The following is a 21,779-nucleotide window of genomic DNA, read 5'->3' on the forward strand; positions in this document are numbered from 1 at the left end:
CTTAGACATTTTAAAATACATAAAATTTAATTCTATATAAAACAAATAACTATCTTATAGGACAGTTTTCCTACAACCATCCGTCCATAAACCGAACAACCCAGTTAGTGAGGCACAGTCTAGGAAGCATGAAGATTTCCTTTGCCCAGTTCATTTCAGAAGCGAGAGGGATGCTTTTGGCTCCTGGGATCTGAGAATTGTGTCTTCTACTTGTAACTTTGGTCCAAATTTTACATGGTAGTTTCTTCCCATTCAAGTTCCACATCACCTATACGGTAAGATAGTAAGATGTCAAAGACAGTATTGTGACTAACAGTTCAAAGGTTTGAATGCTTTTTTATTTTCGAAGTTATGCTTATATTATTTCTGCCTTCCCTCTCCTCCCTCAACAACCCCCACTCCCACATACTTCTTTTGCTCTTTTTCAAATTCATGGCCTCTTTATGCCCACCATGAATTGCTGTTGAATTTTTTAATGGTAAAACATGATCAAGACTGCAAAGGCTATTATCTCAGTTTAGGTAATAAAGAAATGAAAAACATGACACAGGTACTCAACTAGCTTTTCCAGTATTTTAGTAATTGTAAGTTATGCTGAAGTTAGTAGTCCTGCAGTAGACAGTAAGCTAGTGAATTGTGTGTGCCCTGTGTCTGCCCACCTTCCATGGCATCCAGAGAGTCCATCTTCTGAAGTGTGGAGTAGTTAACAAAACAGACGGGCTGATGACCTCCTTTATTTGATAAAAGATCCAGAATGCACTGGTGTAAGAAGATATACTGTGCCTGGACAACAAAGAACAAACATTGAGATCAATGACAGGGTATCACCGTTTCTTCTAAAGTGGGTTATACGGATACCATGGAAGATGAACTGAATCTGACACAGGCGAAGTTAGAAACAGAGTTACAGCTTACAAATCATTTTCTTCTATTTCCATCATAAGATTTGTTAAAATTCATGTGGCTTCTTATTGGCTCAAGAGGTTTTCTTTTATTAGGCATTTGCCACTAACTGCCAAGTGTTAATATATTCTGTCTTGTTGTATTGAAAAAATAGCTGTGTGCTTTACGAAAAATCTACATGTGAGCTTCCTTTCTCCCAAAGGCCATAATTCAGTAATTTCTGTGTATTTAAAATGCCTTTCTTTTAAAGACATATGTGTTACATTTCTTTGTGAATTTTATGAGTGAGCATTTTCATATCCCGAATAGCACTTTTAAAATATACTTAGTAATTCTGTGAATTACTGTGACATTTGACTGGCCCAATGCAAAAGACTGTTTCTCAATTTGTGAATACAAGCTAGTTGGCTATTGAAGTATCTTAACACAGAAGCACCAGGCAAAGACTTCTAATATTCCAACTGCATGTCAAAATTGAACCCATTGGCATCTACATGGTTACTGTTAGTGCCAACCTGTTAGCACTGCTGGAACATTGTTCAGACTATGAAAGTGCATATTTTAAACCATACTTACTCTTCCCAACAGAATATGTCTGGTGTTAAAAGAATATCATCAAACATCTTACTAAATATATAAAACTGATTTCGAGAAAACACTTAAGAATGATAATTTTAAATGGTTATAGTCGTATCAACTAACATAATGCTTTGACACACTTTTGGGAGGTTTTCAGTTGCGGTCCTTTGCTGGAGTTGTTTACCACTAACAGCAATATTTATTTCTTCGTGGACTCCAAAACCTTTCCAGTAAATCTTCGCCACTAGAAGGGCATCTCTATGAGAACTCTTTGATATTCAGTGTTAAATTCCAATTGGCCATAACAGTTCCTGGAACATAGCAATTGTGTAATAAATATTTGTTTATTTCATCTCATTTAATTTGTGCAGCTACCCAATCTTTCCCATTTGAGGGCAGATGTAATTTAGAGAACATGAAAAAGTCATTAGAGATCAAGTTTTGTACTCACAGATGATCAAATTACAGCGTTTGATTTTGTTAAGACATGAAGTCTAGTCAAGAAGTAACAATTCTACTGAAATTTTCAATATGTTCCTTGTCACAAGAACAACGTCCCTCAAATTGACAGCATGCAGTGAATACCATTATTAATAGAAACCGACACAACAGAATTATTTTAAAGAATAATTTATGCTCGTGAACTTTGGTATCTTTCAAAGGCACATTTGAACTTGAAGTCACATTTGATATTTGAGGCTTTGAGCTGTCAGGAACTCATCTTCTCTGCTGGAAAGAATGATGACTGTAAACTCTGCCAGGAGAGCAAGCCAAGCTGTGAGATAGTCCTGTGGGCTTCAAGAACCTTCTGGCATCGTGTGTTGTTGCCAAGAAGCAGTGGATTGACATGAAAATTGCTGTTTCTACCTTTAACAACCATACTACACTACCTTAAGAATTCATTTTTTCCCCCTGATGCTCAATCCCCCTGGTCCCAGAAATCACAAAGCCTGCGCGGGGAGATTTAAATGATGTAACATATATAAACATACATAAAATATGTAGCAAAGTATGATTAGTTATGTTTTCTTCTACTGCATAAGTTTATGCCAGCTAACCTCCAGGAGAACCCAAAGCAGGAAAGAAACTAATCCACGTCAACCATTAATCAAGGCAGCAACAGCCTTTCAGGATGTAATAACGCTCCAGATCTTCCTCTCAGAATGGCCATTTGGATGTCTCTGTCTCCTAGTGATGATCTGTGTCCCTTCGGTGACTTTCAGTGGCAGGATGTTGCTGGGCTTCCTGTCTTCCCACTCCTGTATTCACTTACTGTAGTGCGTGTTGAGATGGGAACATCCCTCATAGAAACTGAAATCACTTCTCAGTGTAACAGGAGAAAATAAGCCGTGGCTCTTCAGCAAGGCAACACCATTTTATAAGGACTGGAGACAGGTTATGGTCATTTTTTTCCTGTTTTTTTTTTTTATTACAGAGAAAAGCTAGATAGGGGATAACTTCAGGTAACTAAGACAGATGAGAGCTTCAGAGCTCTGATTTCCCGCAAGGAGAGGATGCAGGGAAATCTCGTAGGACAGGCACTGCATCCTGGACATGCTCCTTGGTGCTTTAGATATTTGTTTTTACTCAGTGAGGATAGCATGCTTGAATAAATGATAAAGCTCGATAAAGAAAAACAGCTCAAAGTCTCAGAGCCAAAAAAAAAAAAAAAATCATCAGAGCTCAATTCTGAACTCAGTTCTGACTTTGAAACATCCTACTTAAATGACTGGGAAACTTTGAACGTTCTATTCCCCTATCCAACCTGAGTTTACTCCAGCTGGCTAACAAATATGATCCAAGAAGTTCATAACATATATCAAGTACTGAACTGGGAATATTTTAATTGGTGTTCTTCATTAAACACTCTTCACAAAGGTCACTTCCACAAAGTTGCAGAGGCTGGCAAGGGATTCAATTCTTACTGTTTGAAGATGGAATCCAGCAAACAAGCAGTTCCACTCTGTCCTAGACAAGAGAGCCAACTACTGAGCCTCTCAATGCTGTTGGATGCCAGTGTTTACCCGTAAGGATTTGAGAAGAAAATGTTAGTTTTCTTTCTATCCTTATTTCTATTTTTAACTAAAATAAAGTAGGAAATTGAGTTTTTATCATGGCTAAGAGTTTGGGTTGATATTGGAGTCCTTATAAGACCCCAAGATAAGAAGCAAGCATCTGATTTGTAGGGTCTACTATAAAATGCATATGCTGTCTTTTACCATACCTATATTGATGGGGAAAATGCCCTACTACTAGTTGACAAGCTACAGGCAGTCAATGGCTGCAGAGGGAAAGAGAGCCAGTTTCCTTAAGAATGGCAAAGTTTAGTTTAATTGGTTATCGATAACCCCATGTTTACACAGGCAACATTAGTGGACTCCGAAGTGGTGTGTGTGTGTGTGTGTGTGTGTGTGTGTGTGTGTGCATGTGAATAATAATTATAGAAAACAAGGATGGCATTCTAGAATTACAGAATTTCGAATTATAGAAAATAAATCCAAGCTGGGCGGTGGTGACGCATGCCTTTAATCCCAGCACTCAGGAGGCAGAGGAGGGCGGATTTCTGAGTTTGAGGCCAGCCTGGTCTACAGAGTGAGTTCCAGGACAGCCAGGATTATACAGAGAAACCCTGTCTCAAAAAAACAAAAAGAAAAAAAAGAAAAGAAATCCATGAGCAGGATATGGTGGTGGGAATTTTGTGTCTATAATGTGTGAAACATTGTAATAATAGTGACTGTAGATTAAACTTGTCAAAAGTTGTTTCATCCAAATTAATCAGTGGTGTAAAAATTAAACCAAATGAATGGAGCTTTTGAGTTTGGGAATCTCTAGACTATCTAGGTAGACTACTTATGTAGGGAGCCCGCGTCACATGTCATTTTCTGCTTCTGAAGCAGTTTGAGGGATGAATGACACTTTACCCGCTTGTCCCCTGTCAGCACACACAGGGACAGGCATGGGCATGATCTAGTTTTAACTAGTTAATCTTTCCAGAATTGGAGTGGCAGTGAATGAGTCCTACAAAAGCACTGGAGGTTAAAATGTATAGTTTATATGCAAGCTCCAGTGAACGAGAAGAAATATGCTTTGATGCTTGGCGCCCTTCATGCTTCTAAAGCAATGCTGTGCCGTATCACAAGGAAGAAATAACAGCACCACAAACACTAATGCTATAATAAAGCATGCAAAATAACCCTCATCACTCATTTTTTAAAACCTTTATTTATTTGATGTGTATGGATGTTTCCTGCCTGTATGTCTGCACACCAGGTGTGTGCAGTGCTAGAGAAAGCCATAGAAGGTGTCGCCTTCTCTGGGACTTGAGTTACAGAATGCTGTGGGTGCTTAGAAGTGAGTCCACTCCTCTAGAAGAGCAGCCAGTGCTCTTAACTGCTGGTCCATCTCCTTTTAAAAAATTGTAACCACTTAAAGTATGCTTAAGGAATTTTTTCCATATAGTTTCTCTTAAGAACGCATGTACATATATGAAACCCAAATGATTAGCATCAGCTTTAGAGAAGTGTTCCCTCCCTACTTGATCTTCCATGTCTTACAACTTCTTACTTTCCTTACACTGTTTAATTTACATAGCTGTACAATTTATTTGTGAAAAAGAAATAATTTGTGCTGGATTTAAATAGTTAAACATTGTCCCAAATAAACACTGGGCATCTAAAGCCTATGGCATCAGCTCCCTAAAACAGGGACTGTTTCATGGGGCAGCATCACAGCTCTGCAGTCCAAAAATATTGAGAGGCACCCCAAGTGTGAGAAATGTTGCAAAAATCCCCTGAAACTTCCTTTGGTATTGTCAATGCACAGTCGCCTAAGGACCCTAAGACATTCCACATTCAAAAGCGGGCTCCTTTCTCACATGTAGCACCAGCTCTGCTTTCTCAGATTTTACTAAGTTTGGTAACACTTGTATTTCATTTCAGCCTGTACTTTGGAAAACATTGATTTGAAAGACCTTTGCATTGACTGGTAGAAAAATCTATGTATTTATGCAGCGTACAAAGTCAAGTGAAAAGAAATAGACAGGAACAACTTGTAGGTTTTAGTTAAAGAGATGGAAGTTTGAGTCTTGGTTTTAACTGCTTGAAGTATCATCACTTCCCTTCTGGGAACTTCTGCTTCCTTGCATTAACTGCTTGAAGTATCATCACTTCCCTTCTGCTTCCTTGCATATAAAGTAGAACTAGTAAAACCAAGACTGATACTTGGTTTTCTGCCCCGATCTACTGATAAGGATTATATGGAGATTACATAAAACAATTTATGTAAAGGATCTGATATGTTACTAGGAACACAAGAGGCATTGGTCTCATTTCCATTATGCTGTGTACTTCATTAATGACAAAAGAAATCTGTATTATAGATATCCAAAGTAATAAGTAAAAATCCCTACTTATTCAGCTGATAACACACTGCAATAATCGTTAACACTAATATACAACAGACATAAATTCATACAAATGAAATACACATAAACTCATTAAAGTCAATATTTTAGTCATTTTCTTCCAACTATAGCCTTTAGCGCATTTTGAAGAAATCCAAATGAGGTTCTTTTCTACACTTTTCAAAGTCACTAAGTGTTAAATACTAAGCCGTGTTGTAAGTTGTTTTCTACACACCCACCAATTAGGATGTACAGTCAGTGAAAGTACCCAGGCATATCTTTAGTTCTCCTATAATCTTTTCCCTCTTCCCCTCGCTCGATGTTTATACTAGAGGAGAAGAGTTTGTTGTGATAGATGCAGGCTGGGTCATGAAGATGCTCCCATGTACAAAGGCGAGAGCTGGCAACCATGAATTGATCGTCAGCTTAGGTATCTTACCAGGTTCTGCACCATGCACATTCTCTCACTCCTCAGTTCAGCTACTAGTCCATATATGTCCACAAAATCATGGTCATGTATGTGCTGTGTTAAGTGGTCCAGAGCAATGAAAACTCCCGTCCTTCCAACCCCAGCACTGCAAGGAGAACAAGATTGCAGGGGTCATTGGTCAGCAAAGGCTGAGTCATGTTGATGGTGTAGATAGATGATAGTGACTCGTCTGATACAGATACATCCTGAGAAGTTTACTTTCTTATCTGGAGGTTAGGTTGTTATTTGGAGATTCTCTGGCTATTGCTTTTTATCAAAACTAGGTTTACATAAAGGAAGATGCTCTGTTCTATTGCTTTTTTTTTTAAATCAGAAACACACACACATGCCAGTGATGGGCTGAGATTTTTTTTAAATGATTTGGAAACCTCTGAGAAGCATAATCTAGTCATAGACTTAAAAAATAAACTCTGTGCTGATAGAGATTAACTTTGCTTTGTGACCCTTGGACCAGTCATTCCTCTTTGAGCATTTGGACTTTTATGTAATCTACCGTCTGGTATATCCTAGACAATGAAATGCTTGGAAACTATCAGGTGAGATGAATCGAAATCCATCTTCTATAAGAAAATGAAATAGCATCGTGGTATAACAAGGCCTCATCATATTGTAGAGCACTTCAAGCAGTTGGTGAGTCCTATAGCATCTTACTTACCTGCAATGCACAACCATAGGGGTAGCGTCGTGTGCTCTGCTTGTTCGCACCAACTTCACAAAGTGAATTAGAGGGGTGGTGTTTTCAGGAACTCCATGCTCAGGCCAACCCGTGAAGTTACACTGCCTGACAGTCATGCAGTCTCCATGCTAGACAAGTTGGCAGATTAATGGATAATAACATGAGTTAAAAGGATCGGCCGGACAAAGGTAACCAATGTCTTAGCATTCATTCATGGGGTACTTCATAAAGGTGACCTTTTACTAACCAGGATAAATTCTGCTCACAGAATTTCTAATGAAATCTTTTACTGGTATAATGAACAGGATTGAGGCTGTCTATAGCTCGGTGGCAGAGTTTATGCTTAGCACGCATAAGACTCTGGGTTCAATTCCCAGTGCAAAACGGAGGAAGAAAATGGAGAAACTGTGTGTTATAGATGCATATACATTGTGTGTTATAGATGCATATACATTTATGTGTGAGTGGCATCGGTAAAAGAGCTTCAAACAGATTTGGATGTAGATCATAAAATATACTGAAATATCGCATGAAATTCTGCAGGGCTTAGATTTGAAACAATTTTTACATTAAAACAAGTCCATAAATACATTATCTATATAAAACAATTGAGTATTTAGTATGTCAGAAAAGGAAAGACCTTATGAAAAGAGATAATTATATAATAAGACAGTTGTTTCTGGTACTGTATCTTCTCTGGTTGTTCTGGATTAAAAGAAAACAGAGAGGCTGGGAGGTGACAGCCATGAGAAGATGAGAAACAAGCTTTCAGATCTCCAGCATCCATATGAATAGCCAGGCATGTGACACATTTCTGTAAAGCCAATGCTGTGGCAGTGGGCAGGCAGTGTCAGACACAAATGGACCACTGAAACTCATTAGCCACCCAGCCTAAACAAGTTGATAAGCTTCAGGTTCAGTGTGAGCCTCTGGAAATATAAATGAGACAACCAATCAAACATTGACCGCTGGCCATTTATATACTCAAGCCTGTGTACCTACACGTACAGGCTGAATCTGTGCACATAGTGCATGTAAATCTGTACATAAGTACATGAACCACACATAACACACACACAGACACACACATAGACACACACACACACACTCACACACACCCTCAAGTCTTTAGGACTCAGAGATGAATGTCATGAAAAACTTCTATCTTAAATAATATAGTTTCTTCCCATAAAGGAAACCCAGTATTCCAGTAATTTCTTCCTTTTAGTACTTATGTTTCAACCTATGAGTTTGATGTTAATTGTTTGATACAAACTGTAATCACATGATTCAATATGAGACATTTACATGTATACTGCAGGGTATACAACAAAACGAGACATTTATAAAGCAATGAAAAAGCATGGTCAAATACATATCTATATGAGTAAGGGATAATTCAAGTATTAATTTCACTTTATACATTTAAGTCAGTCATATTTTATATCATATTCCCTTTTCTCCTTTTAGTTTTATTTTTACCCTTTCAATTTTCAGATCCCTGATGGTCCAGTCAATCTGAATGTCCTCCATAAGCTTTGTAATCACTATGTCTCCAAAGACTGTCACTGGCTTGTTGTCCTCGGGCCAATACTGATGGCATCTGATCTGCATGCAGAGAAAATCAGCAGTCATGAGCCACTGTGACACTCTTCTTTACAATCGTCAAGGCTACTAAGTCGAGGCTGCAGAGTACACAGTTTTAGTTGATGACCTATACACAGCACTAGTGGGAATATTCACAAATAATAACATAATTATAAAACAGCACAGGGTTGAAGATATGTCATAGAACTCACCCGTCCTTTCTCAAAACACTGTGTGAGCATTACCAATGTTTTCGCTCTGGTTTCCCACACCATTCTCCAAAAATCTCCAACTGTTCCTGGTAATGGGCCTTGGGTGGCAATAAACTCATTGGGACATAAGTATCCCTAGAAGGATGCAATTTCACACAAAACATCATTTACATTCAAGTAACATATTTTTACTTTTGAGTAATACTAGAAATATGTTAGTTGTAAAATGATGTGATTACATAAAAATATTATCTACCATTTAATAGTGAATAATCTTAGATACTCCAACATTCGAATATGAGCTAGAACCACAACCAATTTAATGTAGTGTTAGTGCTTTGATAATAGACTGTGTATAGGGCATTAGATAAACAGGTGAACTGAGTAATGTATCCAGAGGGAGGAGAGGAAGACTTACAGAGAAGGGAATGCATATGGAATACCAGTCATTCAAATTGACTATATTAAATTTGAATTATTAGATATTCCAGTTGGAATGTTACACAACTAGACATCTGCAGTTGGAATTTAGGAAGACATTCTAAGTGGAAGATAGTATGATAGAAAGTCATCAGAATGGATGAGAACATCAGGAAGGTGAGTTTAAGAGGAGATGGTAAATTCAAGGATTGCAATCCCCATCCTTTCCATTCCAAAGGCTGGAGGTCAAGCTGCCGGGAGATGATCAGTGTGCAATAGATGAGAGTCAAAACTTCCCACAGACTTAATGAAAGGGCAAATGAGCTGATATTAGGTGCTAAGTTTCCTGAGTAGTTAGCTGGTGATCTCATAAACAGCGGGGGTTTGTTTGTTTGTTTGTTTGAACCTCCTTGGCCTCGTTGAGCATGATTTGAATAGTCTGAATAGCTAAGAAGAAGAATGGGAGGTGAGCACCGAATGGAAGACTGTAGTGTGAATGGGGCACAGAGCTACAGGGAAAAAGTACAATGGTGTAGGTGTGTAACCCCAGCACTGGAGGTGTGGAGGCAGGAGGATCAGGCGTTACCTCTGTTACCCAGTGAGCTCCAGGCCATCCTAATGCACAAGAAGCCTTGTCTCAAAAACAAACGAGGTGGGAATGGAGGCTGGAGAGACGTCTCAACAGTTAAGAGAGCTTTTTAATCGTCCAGAGGGCTTTGTTTCTAACACCCACCTCATTTGTACTACTCACAAGCACCTATAACTCAAGCTCCAAGGTATTTAAGGCCTCTTCTGGCCACCATGAGCAGCCACCCCAACACAGGCATGCATATAAATACATATGGACATAAAACTAAAAAGTTAAAAACTATCTTTAAGAGAAGATGAAGGTTACAACAGAATGAATATGGAAATAGTTAGAAAGCTCTGATATAATATTATATTTCTTTTGTGAGGTGAAGGGAATCACAATATGGTTGCTTAGTGTCTTGAAGGATAACACTAATGGTTCAAAAGAGAGAAAGACAATTCTCAGCCCTCTTAAAGGAGGGATGAGCGAATTATAGACCTGGGCGGTTTATCTTGGCCACGGCAAAAAGAGTAAGTCTATAGATGCAGAGGAAGAACTGCAGGCAGTTTTTTTCATTGAGCCCATTGTATCATGGAAATAGTACTGCCATCAGATTTAGATGGACACGTGGGACAAGCCTTGGAGCTGAGTAAAAGAATGAAATAATCCTGAGAGTGGGGACTTGAATGGATTAGGGAACTGTGTTGTGATTGAAAACCTCTGGTTAAAGTGGGCGTGGTAATGAATATTTCTCCAATCCTGTCTAGTGGAATTGAAAATTCACAGTTTTCTATACACATGATGAGAAAATTATCAATACTGAGAGAAGAAGAGAACTCATTGAAGACATAGAAGACAGAAGGAACAAAATAGTGGAATCTGAAGTATAAACATCAGAAGGTGAAGCTGGTTGGAATGAAAAAGGCTGAAATTCCCAATAAGATTTATGGGTTAGAGGTTACAGTAGAGAGGGGGGAGCTGTCAAGTTTCAGTGAGGTAGGAAGAAAGATTTGGAAGATTGTGGAGAGGCTGCGGTGCAGGGCAAGAACGGGTCTGTACTGTGAACATTGTGATGATGTCAACTTAGAGGGCAAGCCATTGGGAGAAATCGTGACAGTACATCAACATTCGAAATGGATTTTAACATCACCAGGAGTTAGAGGAGTGGTAGTGTTGGGAGAGCATCCATAGCCCTGGATTTAAATCTAAGAATCATTGAGGTACCAGTTTTTTTAAAAAAGAAGCAGATATGTTATGGGTGATTTTAAAAATGCACTAGAATCAGTAGTGGCCCTTTCCTCCTTGCGGGATGCCGAAAACGGCCATCTGGCCCTGGTTCCTGCAGCTGGCTTGCTAAGCTACACAAATTTGTCCTTCCTGAGAATACCTGGAGCTAGAGCTGGACTGACCACCCTGGGTGGGCTACATCGACCACCAATGTGGAGTGCCCTGGTGCTGCTTGTATTTTGATGCTAATTCGCCCTCTCTTGCCCACCTAAATTTGTCACAAATTGAAAACACCAGACAGCCTTAATATTTAATACCAGCCAGATTCGTATCAGTAAATCTCCAACCCCAATATGCCCGTGCAAAGAACATAGAACTTGGGTATAATATTTATAACCTGCACATCCAGGTTGGGCAGATCCACCACTACACTACTCTATTCCCCAGCTATGAGGTTCCTTGCTGCTTGCTGCTCCTCCAGGACACATGGTTCTGCTCCATCTTCCACCTCCTCTACCTCCATCTTCCCCTTTCTCCTCCCCCTCTCCTTCTCTAAAACATGCAGCCCCACCTTTCCCTTCCATTGCCCAATCACAGGCTATAGCCTTTATTTAACCAGTTAAAATGGGAAGAAGGTTCCATGTGAACCTTCTTCCCATTTTAAGATCTGCCCCTCTTCAGGAAGCAGAATTAGCATCAAAATATAAGTAGCACCAGGGCGATCCACATCACAGATACTCTGGTGTCTTGTACTTGATATCACAGACTCAGGGTGGTAGATTCAGTGAGGAGGGGGAGACACAGGCAGCAAAGAATGGGGCAGCTTAGTCCTTTATGTTTAGAGACCCTGGGTGAGGACAGAGTGAGCAAGGTTTGGAAGGGGGCATCCTTAGAGAGGAACTAGGTTGGATACTAATTAATAACACACACTATGAACTATACTCAATTCTGCAAAAGGTCAAACATAAATACATTAAAAATATTATTATTCCTTTAAAAGTTTTAGCAAGTATTTACAAAAAAAATCACACTAAATCACCCACATTTTAACTGGATGGTCAGCATGCTTTTTTATACCATTATGTTTGCTGTCGGTCTTTCTTTTTCTTCTGCTGTTTCTTTTCCTTTTTGTCAAAGAGTACATTTGATTAATTAAAAAAAAATGTGTTAGAGAAGGCAAAGGTCTGTGATGGGTGGTCTATGAAGGTGGCCTGTGTTCTAATCGCCTCTTTCACTCCCTGGGAGAGTTTTAAATGTATACATCTTAATCTTTAATTCTTTCTTAATACACCATATATTCAGCCCCACTTGCTCCTTGCTTTTCATAAAGAGGACAAGTAGATTTAAGCCTTTTTTGTTTCTGGTTGAGGCAGCTCAATGAATGCTAAGGAGATGGGAAAAGCTGTTGCCCAGTAGGAAATGCTCGAGACACTTCCCTTACATCTTATTAGAGTTTTGGAAGCTCACTGCTTCTTTCTACTACTTTAGCTGCTTGTTTTACATAATGGCATATAAAATTCACTTCCTCTGCAAAGAGACCTATTAGCTAGAAAGCTTTTCCTGAATTGGAATATACAGTTTAACTGGTTATAATCATGTGTAATAAAGTCTGGGCTGCGGAGATGGCTCAGCGGTTAAGAGCACTGGCTGCTTGCTCTTCCAGAGGTCCTGAGTTCAATTCCCAGCAACCACATGGTGGCTTATAACCATCTGTGATGGGATCTAATGCCCTCAACAGTGTACTTATAAATGAAAAAAATAAATCTTTTTTAAAAAAAGAAGAAGAAATAAAGTCTAAGTTTCACTGTGCAGTTCAGGGCTCATCATCATCATTGACTGTACACAGCAGGTTTTATGGCTGCCCTTAAGTTGATTTTTAAGATTTGTCTGGGGTTACTAGTCAAGAAGTATAATGTGGACTGTAAGTAAATACCCACTACAGTCAAACTAACATGCATTCATTAGGTGCTTCTGATGTGATTAGTCACGTGCACACATTAACTTCTATATGCCTGCAGCAGCCTTTAGGAAAATGTTTTAGTGTTTTTCAAAATTAACTACTGTATTTATTTACATACTTAATGTTGCCCCTTGCCCTCCCAGTCCCCCCTCTCCAGAGTTCTTTCCTCATACCCCCACCCCTTGACCTCTGAGAGTGCCTGTCCCGCTCCAGACCCAGGCATCCTACTTCTCTGGGGCATCAAGTCTCTACAGGATTAGGCATACCCTCTCCCACTGAAAGCAAACCAGGCAGTCCTCAGTTACATATGTGCCTGGGGCCAAGGACCAGGCAGTGTACGCTCTTTGTTGGTGGCTCAGTCTCTAGAAGCTCTCAGGAATCCAGGATAGTTGACACTGTGGGTCTTCCTATGGGATTGCCATTTTTGTTCCTCATTTATAGATATAGAATTTTGGAGTACCTAGGGTCACAGACATAGAAGGACAGAGAAAGAAGAACCACCCATGTTCTGAAGAACGTGTACAGTACTCCCACCTACTTCATTAGAAGTGCCCACATTAGTGAATCTATTTGCTCACTGCGGGTTAAGTCCCAGACATTGTAGAACATGTCAAAAAGGTAATTTAACTATTACCTCCAAAGCCATGTTTTATTAATTTAAAATACATAATTATTTAATCCCTCTTAGTAGCTCCACATAAAATATGTTATTTTTAATAATACACATACATGCAAATGTGGGTTAAAAGCTGCTGATGGAGAAGTCCTAGTTTCCAAGATTGACAGCAGATCCTTCCTATTATCCATAAGATCTCATTTTACCATTGGTCCCACAGAACTCTTTCTAGTTATATTGGTGCAATTAGCTGCCTGTGAGGCTGTAGTCTCTCATCTCCTTCCTTTCTTACAGTACACTCTTTATCAAAATTTTATGGCCTGTCACTAAGTCCTAAAGAAAGAAACACAATTCCCCAGCCTGGACCAGGACAGAGGAACTTGGGTATGTACTGTCACATGAGTCCAGTGATAGATCCTGGTTTTAAGTAACTCCTAAATGTCACCTGCTCCTCCCTTTCCTTTCCCTTTCCTTCACACAGACAAATTATTTTGCTACATTTAGTCCTCTTCCCTTGGCTCCCAGATCCAAGGAAATGACATTTAAGACCATTCTGGCCTCTGTCTCTTGCTCTTCGGGATGCTTCATCAAATTTAAATCATAAAAACATAACTGAAGTGTCACATGGTTTCTGAGATAAAGGAAGTCCCAGTTTGGAGGTAGAGACCTGAGGAATATCATGGTATTGTTCGTGGCTATGTATTTGTCCTTATTTTTGGTATCTCCAGTAAAGATATTCTCCTGGAAAGTATTAGCAATGCAATACACTTGCATAATGCACATACAAACCTGCTTTCACACGAAGTTCCTTCACCTATTGTTGCCTGCTATGTAAGTCACAGGAATTTTTTTTTACAGGATTTCATATATTTTAACGTCAGCTTACTATAACAGAATATATGTTACAATAAACTAGGCTTCTTAGTTAAGCAAAAGATTGCCTAAACCATCTTTTCTTTAAAATATTTTTTCTTTAAAATATATAATATAACATATATGTTTTGTGTATGTAAATACTTTGAGTATATGCACATTGTGCCGTCCAATCCCAGAGGAGAGTGTCAGATTGTTGTGAGCCGCCAAGTGCATTTGGTGATATGCACTCACTGTTAAGTGGATATTAGCTCAGAAACTTAGAATACCCAAGATACAATATGCAAAACACATGAAACTCAAGAAGGAATACCAAAGGGTGGATACTTCATCCCTCCTTAGAATGGGGAACAAAATACGCATGTAAGGAGTTACAGAGACAAAGTTTAGAGATGAGACGAAAGGAACGACCTGCCCCATCCAGGGATCCATACTATTTTTTTCTTTTAAATTCAAATTAGATTCTTCTCTCACACAAGGCATCGCAAATAGTCTTTCCTCCCTCTACTCCTTGCAGCTCTACCTCTTGGAACTTCTTTCTCTCCAGAACCACTCTTCCTCTACTTGGGAAACGAGCAGACCTCCAAGAGACAACAACCAAATATGTCAAAAGAAGATACAAGAATACAAAGCAAAAGCTCTCATATAGAGGCTATACAAGGCAACCCAATAAGAAGAAAAGATTCCTAAGAATATGCAAAAGAGTCAGAGACATACCTGTTCCCACGGTTAGGAGTTCCACAAAAATACCAAGCTAACAGCTGTAAGATATACACAGGTGACCAGGGGTATAAGGCCTAGTCTACAGTTAAAATTAGTAAGCATAAAACTTCAGTATACTATTTAAAGAAGAATTTCATATCATAAGGACTCAATTATTTGATAAATGAACAAAACCTTGCAATAGTATATTCACATGGTCATTTATTGAATGAAATCCATATCTTCTCTAGACGCTTTCTTAAATGCTATGTAGAGAAGCCTCCACTTCTTCATTATTTAGTCCCTTGACAGTAGGACCCAATATGTGATTGTAATTTTAGAGTTACTATCGACTAGTAAGGAATTACTATATAATCTACACATATACAACTTCACAAAAGCTTAGAAATGATACATACAGTATGGTATGTAAGGAAAAGGATAGAGTATTGTAGAATAACCTCAAATAAATTGGAATAAATTGAAGGATGTGACAATTGTTCAGTGAGTATGAGAATATCTAAGAAAAGTAAAATAATATAAAACTGAAAGTGCAAAGCAGAGGAAATCTTCCAGTATCTGTAGGCTCATAAGACAATGATGATTAAGCCATTTCCTACTGAAGCCAGTAGGAAAAAAACATAAAGAGACTACCTTGAAATCACATAATAGAGTTGTTTAGAGATGGAGTCATCTCCTTTGGGAGAAAATTAATGAATTGACCCTGGAGACACTAACAATTAACTTCCAATGGTATTTAAAAAACGTTCCTAAGTGAATGTCTCATTAAAGGACCAAATGTGCTCTTCCCACTCTCAAAATGTAAGAAGGTGTCAGCCAAGCTGACACCAAGGTCCTTGATGAAATGGAGATTTCTGAGTACCCAGCATGGTGAAGACTATTGACCACTATTGACCGTAAGGGGGAAAAAAAAAACATCGTGAAAAAGAGACACTGAGGAAAAATTGGCTTCATTCCGTTTTCAGTCTGGCTTAGTAAGAATTTATCACCTCTGCTATGCAAGAGACTACACTGAGTATATGACAATTGTCTCCATGTTGTTGATCCACTCATGTTTACCATGTGTCTATATGGAGTATACATATTACATCATGATCATTCCTTTGATGGACCTCATATCTCACAGGGAAAGGTATATAACAAGATTTTACACTCTGTGAGCATGACTGTTCGTTTGACTGATGTTTCACTGACAGAGAGATTAGCTGACCTTGTGTTTGGAGGATGTGTTAACCAAGCATGGAAAATGGTGCAAAGATCAGGTATGGTAAGAGGAAGAAATTTTCTGCCTGCAAGGAACTAGTGTAATACATGATTAATCAAAAGCCGTCTATCCCCATCTCTGAAATAATATGTGCCTCACGTTGCTATAGGGAAAACATCATTTTCCATGCCATGGTGTTTAAATGAATTTGCTGTCTTAAAGATCTGAAAATTTTAGTATCCATCCTCTATCAAAACATATTATCTATGAAAATTGTAACTCACAGAAACATAGCTGGCATTAATGTAATCTGATCCAGGGATGCTTACATCAGCTATCAGCTTCACTCTGTTATTATTGTCTGAGAAAGAAAAAAAAAACCATAATTGGATTTTTAAATTCCCAAGACCTTTATACCATGAACATAATATAAAAGATCACAATCTAATAATCCCAACTCATATAAGAGTATGACATTGTAAAAAATACTCCCTCATGCCCCAATATTTTTACTACACAAAAATATCAATTAACAAGATCTCGGATATACTTATAAAATTCCCCCACACACACATTATTATAAAATTAACTACAAATGTTTTGTGCCGCATTCTCTATTCTGAAACTTATTTTTATTTACTTAATCTTTCTACATAATCATAAATGTATTTAGTTGGTGTTCTTAAGATGGCATACAGTCTTTATAATATAGCATACCTATTTAATTAGGACTTAAACTGATCCAACTTGTTATTCAAAATGCTGGAAAACATAATGAAGCTGATAACATGGCTGAAAAACTGCATTTGTACAACATATTGCCAGGAACAAAATCCCCAGATCCACAGGTATACCTTTTATATCTTAAAAGATACAATCTTTTCATATTTTACCTTTGCAAATTGTACTCTAAGGCTATAAGCAGATTTTTGTCATCGACATAATAGTCCATTAAATATTTATTGCATTATAACAACATTTTGATTTTTTTAAATTAGGCTTTCTGGATTACTTGTTATTTATTTCTGGTGTTCATTATACTAATATTCATATTTTTTTACAAGTTCATCCATAGACACTCCTGAAACTTGAATGAATTTTTCTAATTTACATTTCAGTATTTTGGTGTTTCTTGTACTCAGATTTCTTGTTTTTAGGAAGGGAAAGAATAGGCCTACCTTTTATTATATATTATTATCTGGAACATAATATAGTCCCATTTTAACAATATTCCATTCATTTCTCTTTGATTTAAAATATTATATCATAGACTAGATTATATATTTAGGTCTAGTTTTAAACTATTTCTCTCCCATAATTTGCCTACTCTTTCTTTCATATAACATTTCTAGTTATTCTTCTTCAGACTATTTTAAAGAAATGTCATCAATAAGCAGTTATTCTGTGCCCAGTCGTGCTTTGCAAAAGGAATACCAGAAAATTTCCTGGGGATTTCTACCAAGTTAATTTTATACCTGTAAAGTCTACTGATAATTTCAAACATGGGAATCTCAAAATATCCTTGACTGGATGTTTCAGGGTTTGGCTGGGTTGTGCAGCTAAGGGACCAGTACATACTTATTCTTTGTCAGACTCTGGGGGTATAAGAAAAGAAGTAGGGCTTTGGTGTCTTCACGGAGGAAAACTAAAAAGAGGCAATCCTCTTGGGTGTGTAGTCATACAGCAGCTTGAGTGAACCACTTAGTTTCTCTGGTTGTTACTGGCCTCAACTGTTCTATGCAGTTATAAGTCTTATTTTGTTTAACACTCTTGAAGAAATGTGAAGGCTTACAGAAAATATTTTGGAATTTCTCAAGTTCTACAAGTTAAAGCATATACCAGTAAGTACCATTATTAATTATTTAAAATGTTTTAGTTATATTATGTGACGTTATGACCAATGCATTTAAATTTAGAGACTCCTGATGTTTAAATAGATTTCTGCAAATTATCTGTGTGTCAGTGTGACTGGGCTTTTGATGATTAGCTTTGTCCTTCATGAAAGGAAGCCATTGGGTTGCCACTTAATACAATTGCTTATAATGGACTGAGTTCATAGCATGCTAAACTTTTTTCTCATGGTATTTGGAGATTAAGGTCATAGTGTCCTGTCAGACAGAGATTTGGAAATCACGTCTGCAAGTATTTGCTGCTAATTCTAGTATCCCAAAGCCCTGTAAACTAATATCTTCCAAAAGGCACTGTGATATTTGAAATTCTCCTTCTGACATTACTCAGGGGAAAAACAACAGTACCCAAAGCTGGCTCAAGCAAAACTCCAGACTCTCTTGCAATATATTTATTCAGTGCAAGGAAAGACACAGTCATCTAGTTTTATGTTTTGCATGTAAGCCCAATGGCAACACATAACCATGAGTCTTGTTTGTGTAACTGTCTCTGAGTGGGTTTGTGTGTGAAAATATGCTGTCCTTCCTTCACAAATGGCTGAGACATTACAAATGGACTTCTAGCTCTAGTAAGGGATGGAGAATTGCTGTCTTCAGAATTCAGTGCCCCAGGAGGTATCACAGTCCTATCCACTCAGAAAGTTATCAGCATTTAAAAGAAAATGATCTATTGATTACATACCATGAAGGTTGAATTCTTTATGTGTTCTAGTAGTGGATAAGGTAATTTAAGTGGTTATTTTTCTGAGTCTTCTAATGGTCTTAGGAGGATCAGACAGACAAATGGTTTGTTGGTGGTCACAAAGAGAGACAGCCACAAAAGAGAATTACTTCCCAGGAAGTTTTATTATTTTTATCTTAACCCCAGGATGGAGGTTTGAGACATTTATGATCCTTATTGTTTTGAGGTTGAACATTTACAACCATCAGATACTCTTCGCCTGTCTCATCATAAAAGGAATATGGATATGGACTGAATTTTCTTTCAGACAGAATGAGGATAATTACCCAAGACCTCATAACAAATGGATGAAACAATAGAACTCAAGAACTCAAATTTTCATACTTTAAGTTCAAAACGCCTTAGAGATTAGTTAGACTTATTTGAGTTACTGTACACGTGTTGACACATTGCAAATCAGTCCCTCACGATGCAACTAGACCTCAACATTTGTGAACTCACGGTAGTGGCCTTTGGATAAGAATATAATATTTATTTACAAAGAGTGCTACCTCAATAAGCATGCTGCAAGCAGTCTCAAAGAAATGTGGAAACACATCTAGCAACATGGGCATGCCCACTTAAACTTAAGGTGTGCCCAACACAAGTGAATGTTCTTAAAGTTAGAATAGAAAGAAAGCATGCTGAGAAAGGTCATGACTTCAGACATTTAGAGACTATCAGTCATATACGGTACTTGTCATCCCACGGGTTTCTCGTCTTGCTGCTGAAGTCATTTCATTATGATTTATTTTGTTGCAGAAAGAATCTCCAGGAGTTAATGCTATTTCTGCTTCTTTCTATTCTACTTCCTGGACACTGCAAGGTTGTGTGGGTCATAGCCTCTGATATCGCAGTCCTCTAAATCTGGTTGCCTTTCTGAATAATTTATCCTTTAGTATCACCCTGTGGTTTTTTGTTTTGTTTTGTTGTTTTTTGTTTTCCTGTTTAAATTACTTATGGGATTATAGTCTCCTCTAAATTAGCATTTTTCAAGACCTGTAGGAATTTCTTTAATATGTTTATTCATTTATGTAGTTTGTTTGTTTTTATTGGAGCAATAGGTGTATGCATGTTTTGAAACCTTCTATCAATGAACTACTGTCCCAGTTCTTTTTAAGACCATTTTAGAAATCAAGGTAAGGTCTATAAGTTGCTTGAGTCTCTCTTGAATTCCTTAGGTAAGAGAAGACTGTTCTTGAGCTTTCAGTCTTCATTCTCAAGCCTTCCAGTCACTTAAGATTACAAAGCTATATCACCTTGTGTCCCAGTGTATATTGGAACAAGTTCCAGAGCATCAAAATTCTTAATTTCTTAATATAAAATGCATTGGATTGGAATTCCATCAAGTGGTGGGACATTCATTGAAAGACTACAACAGATATATTAGTGATACAGGGATATTAAATCTTCCTCTATAAGCCATTGTTAATTCTTTAAAAAAAATGCTGTTTGTTTACTTGAATTGAAAAGTGGAGTGGTCCTACAGCAAGGTACACCTCTGCCTCTCTGCAGAAAAGAATTCCAGTCAACAGACGTTGACTCTGATCACCAACTCGCATTTTGCAAGGCATTTTTATGTTCCAGAAAACTACTATTCCCCTTAGGAAAGCTAATACACAAAGCTAAGTGTTAATTTCCCTTCTGTTTGAGCCATGCTCTATAGGAAGATGTTAAAGGGGTAAAATTACAAAGCTGGAAAGCAGGTTGATCTACAGTTTCTGGCACCTGCATAAATGAAACTTGGGTGAACAAACTGGAAACCATGTAAATTAAGTTCAGTAATTAAGAACAAAGCAAATGTGATACAGCTTGAAAGTCACCATCAATGAAGTATATTATTGTAATTCAATGAAATGTGTAAGAAAACATTAAATAAATGTAAAGCATTAAGATGGTGGCCACGTTTGAATACTTCATAGTCAGGCTATAAATGAGAATTACACCTACATGGTTTTATGTTGGGAAAGCGATTTTTTGCTCTGTTCCAAGGGAGATCAGCATCAGTTGAGGAGAGATCTTGAAGAAATTTTGGTAATTCCTATGGAAAAAAAATTGCAAAGTTTAAACTTGGTAAATATAAAATTCTGCCCACTAAAACCCAATTTTTTTTTTCTGAACACTTCATTTGTTTAGCCTGTGTGTATGTATATATGTGTGTGTGTGTGTGTGTGTGTGTGTGTGTGTGTGTGCATGTTTGTGTATTCATATGTGTGTGTTCATTTACATATTACAGGATAGAGGACAATCTTGGTGTCATTATTCAGGTGCCATAGACCAATTTTTTTTTTCAATTAAAATTCTCATCGGACTGAAACTTGCCAAGACTGAGGCTAGTCTGACCAGCTAGCCTTGGGCACCTATCTCTGATCATCTTCCCAAGGTCTGGGATTATAAATACCTGCCACCATGGGCAGCTTTTTACATAAGTTCTAGGTATCCAATTCAGGTTTTGATGTTTGCAGGGATAGTCTACTGACCTATCATTTTAGCCATAGATTTTTTTTTTTAATTTATTTTTAATTTTGTGTATTTGGTACTGGGCATTGAATTCTGGTGTGCAATCTGAAACTCAAGAAGAATGAAGACTGAAGTGTGGACACTATGCCCCTCCTTAGAATTGGGAACAGAACACCCATGGAAGGAGTTACAGAGACAAAGTTTGGAGTTGTGACGAAAGGATGGACCATCTAGAGACTGCCGTATCC

The 21,779-nt window shown here is 37.9% G+C and overlaps 1 protein-coding gene across 1 annotated transcript in view; it reads right to left on the bottom strand.

The window, feature by feature from the left end:
* Positions 1-230: 230 nt before the first annotated feature.
* The window catches only part of Ptprq (protein tyrosine phosphatase receptor type Q), a 198,954-nt gene continuing 177,405 nt past the window's right edge, over positions 231-21,779 (bottom strand). Inside the window, exons 38-45 of the mRNA XM_021174928.1 lie at positions 21,022-21,112; positions 16,728-16,804; positions 8,850-8,984; positions 8,533-8,658; positions 7,030-7,178; positions 6,324-6,459; positions 660-783; positions 231-268 (exon numbers count right to left, since the gene is read on the bottom strand). Of these exons, the coding sequence (XP_021030587.1) occupies positions 231-268; positions 660-783; positions 6,324-6,459; positions 7,030-7,178; positions 8,533-8,658; positions 8,850-8,984; positions 16,728-16,804; positions 21,022-21,112 (876 nt within the window). The remainder of the gene's footprint in view (positions 269-659; positions 784-6,323; positions 6,460-7,029; positions 7,179-8,532; positions 8,659-8,849; positions 8,985-16,727; positions 16,805-21,021; positions 21,113-21,779) is intronic.

The sequence above is a fragment of the Mus caroli genome, chromosome 10 (genome assembly GCF_900094665.2).
Source record: "Mus caroli chromosome 10, CAROLI_EIJ_v1.1, whole genome shotgun sequence".
Lineage (NCBI taxonomy): Eukaryota > Metazoa > Chordata > Mammalia > Rodentia > Muridae > Mus > Mus caroli.